Source organism: Cynara cardunculus, assembly GCF_001531365.2.
Source record: "Cynara cardunculus var. scolymus isolate 2C chromosome LG 3, CcrdV1, whole genome shotgun sequence".
Taxonomy (NCBI): domain Eukaryota; kingdom Viridiplantae; phylum Streptophyta; class Magnoliopsida; order Asterales; family Asteraceae; genus Cynara; species Cynara cardunculus.
In genome coordinates this window covers 6,836,068-6,840,091 of record NC_037530.1, presented here as the reverse complement: position 1 = coordinate 6,840,091, position 4,024 = coordinate 6,836,068, and the positions used below count along the sequence as shown (strand labels likewise).

General features: G+C 36.1%; 1 protein-coding gene across 1 annotated transcript in view; it reads left to right on the top strand.

Annotated features, from left to right (window-relative positions):
- LOC112508697 overlaps positions 1 to 1,387 on the top strand; it is a 9,637-nt gene extending 8,250 nt beyond the window's left edge. Inside the window, exon 5 of the mRNA XM_025113397.1 lies at positions 940 to 1,387. Coding sequence (XP_024969165.1) covers positions 940 to 1,205 — 266 coding nt within the window. The 3' untranslated portion in view covers positions 1,206 to 1,387. The remainder of the gene's footprint in view (positions 1 to 939) is intronic.
- Positions 1,388 to 4,024: the final 2,637 nt, after the last annotated feature.

Below are 4,024 nucleotides of genomic sequence, written 5' to 3'. Positions count from 1 at the left end.
ATATATAAGCCCGTGGGCTTTTAGGTTTAGGGTTTAGGCACTCTGTACTATCCTATATAAGTAGCTTAGGTTTTCTCCTTTTCTTGTAATGTTCCCACAATATTCATTYAATACAAACGGCAATCTTTTGGCCCTCTCTTTCTCTTATTCTAACAGTATAATTGCTAACATTGAATGGAGTATATTTCTTGTGTTTGTAGCAATGTTCAAAAAGGCGTGTCATTGCTCGATATGGCGCGAGACGCGTCTCCGCCTTTACGAAATGGCCCAAGCGTTTCTGTAAGGCGTGTTCACACCATGGCGTTTGGCACACGTTTTTTGTAACACGTGATTTTTTTCCAAAAAAAAAAAATTCTTATTTTTTATCTTGTGTTTGTACATTTTTAACTTTAGATTTTACATTTTTATAGATCAAACTAACACATCACTCACAGTTTCACAAATTCATAAACTTACAGACTCACAGTTAAAATGAAGTTGTAAAATTACCTTTCTAAGTTCTATTTTAAATATTTAATCAGAAACTCATTTTTATAATAATAATCTATACGATTTTTCTTCTTCTAATACGAATGTACATGTTTTTAATATCATTATCTGATTAGATAATATATAGAAAACATATATCTATATATATAATCCTATATATGACATACAAATTTGCCGCCTTATGTCACGCCTTGAAAAACGCCGATTCCTCGCCGTGGCATATAAGGCTTGATGCTTGACCTCGCTGTCACACCACGCCACGCCTCACGCCTTTTTGAACCTTACTTTAGAGTCCTTTAATCTTAATGGTTAGTCTCAAGCCTCATTTTTCTGTATAGAGCAAGTTCAATTTTCGTTTCATTATGTTTGACATTACTTTTTAACCATCAGATTTATAATATTTTGAGTTCACAAGTATTATTCAATATTTTTATTTAAATGCTTTGACAGTTTCAAATATGAGAGCGAAAAGCACGACAGATTTGAGGAAAAGTGAAGATGAAGATTCATGGGGTTTGACATCTGGCCCTCCTCCAAAAGCAAAGAAACCGAGTGATGATGATGACCCATGGGCTGCCATTGCAGCACCTCTGCCGACCACCAGAGCCAAGCCGTTGGGTGCTGGTGGCCGTGGCCGAGGCCGAGGGTCTAAACCTGCTCTACCAAAACTGGGTGCTCAGAGGATAAACCGAACATCATCATCAACTGGAATCTGAGAATTAGATACAAAAAATAGGAAAAGAGAAGAAATATATATATACAGGTTATGTATGTATAAGTAACTAGTGTTGTTACCAATCATTTGGGTTTGGTTCTGTTTTAGAAAATGATTAGATTGAGTTCATCATTTTTAACTCTTGTACTTGATTTGTAATACCAATTTTTCTCCATTCTTTCCCTTTTGTTTGTTTATCATCTTTGCATGTTGACTTTGGGGCTTGAAATGTCGTAGCATTTTCAATCCTACTCCCTACATTTTGAGCTAATGTAGGAACTTAAATGAATAGAAATTAGTATGATGAGCAAAATAATACATTGCACGCAGTCAGTCGTAGAGCCACGTTTTTTTATTAACCTGGATATACAACCCGCTATGCGAGCCGACTAATCCCAGGACGACCACCTGCTTTGCACATAGTCCGGAGTCACCGCATTTGAACCTCCATGGCCACCACAAGGGGATTTACATTCCTCCTTGGATTTGAACCTAGGACCTCCTGGTACTTTTAACCTTTGGAGCCAAGCTCAAACCAATCAGGCACCACCCTTATGGTTAACAACAAAACACGTGCTCCTCCTGAGTTTTTTCTTTTTGGTTAAGATTTTAAATTTGCACCCATTTGCATTTCATCTCAAAAAACTCACAGAAACTCTTGGTACCATTGTTGCATTTCAAATTTTGCATTATCCATTGATGCCTGACATAGGATTGAAGAATATGAGCTCCAACTTCCTATGGTTGATAACCTGTAAAGTTGCAGCGCCAAACAGAAAATGTTTAATGCTCCTCCAGAAAAACTCGTAGTACTGCTGTTTTAATTAGCACTTTTAGTGATTGTTTATTAACCATTAATCAGTTAAGTGTTTACGAGGTAAGGGTTATCAACACTTAGGGGCCGTTTACCAAACGCTTACGCGGATAAGCCCTTACCAAGTCAAACAACCTTACTGGATGAATACGGTAAAGACCAAGAATCTTACCCGGTAAGAGCACGACAAGGACCAAGAGTCTTACCCGGTAAGTGAGGGCGACAACTTTTACTATGATAAGCGCTTACCAGGTAAATTGTTGCATACGATGTCGTTTTGGTGGACTAAAAGCTTACCCCGTAAGTAAATAATAGTGTTAAGTTTTGCCGGTAAACACTTACCGGATAAGTGTTTGGTAAACGGCCCCTTAGTTACCTTACTGAGTAAGATTCATGACATCAAAATAGCATAGGAAGTAGGGTTGACAACTGGTAGGGTATGGGTAGGGTAAAGGTTATTCTATTATCCAATCTATATAAAATAGAGGGTAATGTAACGAGTGATTGGGATGTTCTTTTAGATCTTGTAGTTTCCCAGGATAGAGACAGGTATAAGAATCCAACGAACAAAGTAAATATAATCAATACAAGTATGTGGAATAACATAGTATTATCTATGACATAAATGAAATGTGAAATTCTTGAGTAGCTAATGTGTTTTGGATGATCCACGTCTCAGGGTAACAAGCTGCTTAGGCCAGATAGACTGACATATAATAGTTCCGAATCGAATCTCTTTACAAAAATCTAGAGCAGTAATTCAAAATTCTCTTGAAGCAAGAACTTTATGCGAGAGTCGAAGCGTAAAATTCTTTTTCCTTTCCGTAGGGAGCCGGCGACCGAATCCCTAGTGAACGGCGGCCGTAACTATAACAGTCCTAGCATCTTGTTTGGGTTACTGGATTTATGTTTTTAATTTCCTGGTGTGGATATTGAACGTTGGTTTTAAGAATGAGTGATTGCCCTTCTCCGACCCTTACTGCCGATGTTTTTCTGGGACCCTTACTGCCGATGTTTTTTTGGGGAGGAGGAGATGTAAGAAAAATCATCAACTTGACCCTTAGCCCAAGTATCATATTTGGTTATTTACTAAAATCGCTCATCAAATTCAAAACAATATTTTAATGGGTACCTGTACCCAAAACCGACACAGGTGGATTCCATTTTGAGAGAGTTGAATAAGCACTATCTCGTCATTTATTTAATGCACTTCCCAGTGATACGTAAACAAGGTATTTCTAGCCTCTTTCAAATATACAACATGGATAATGGCAATGCAATGTGGTGGGACTCTCATGTCGATCCGAATGAATCGGCTAAGTTCACGAGTTGGATATAAGCGGACTCGAACCGGGAGGTTTTTCAATGCGAGATCATCTATCTCATAAATCTATCATCTACCTACCCGTTAAAATAGCGGGTAACGAAATGGGTAATGAATAAATGGTAAAACCAAATTCCATTTTGAACTATAAATAATATTGTTAAACCTCAAACATATATGTCAAACATAAACTCATAAATTAAGTAATTATTTTATATCTAATTTGTTATAGTAAATATTTTAATATTACTCTAAATATAATCATAGTATAATGTTTTGAAATTATATAAAAATTGTAAAACAACAGTTTTCGTTGTATTTATTTTTCCGACCTCGTGTTGCTTCTGATATAATTATCATGAACTCTTTACTCGATAAATATATAAAGTAAATTAAAGTATACATTGATATAAGACATATATGATTGCATTATAACAAATATTAATATTTAACTTAATATATTACGTATGTGTATGTGTATATATATACACACACACATATACATATTTCCTAATGGGTAGTGGATAATGAAAAACCGTTTTTCCATATCCTACCCACTAAAATTTCGGGTAAACGGGTAAGTAAATATATTGATAAGATTTTCTTTACCCATACCTTTATCCAACAGGTAGAAACATGATGGCTAACGGGTTTACCCTTACTCATTGTCAGTCCTAATAGG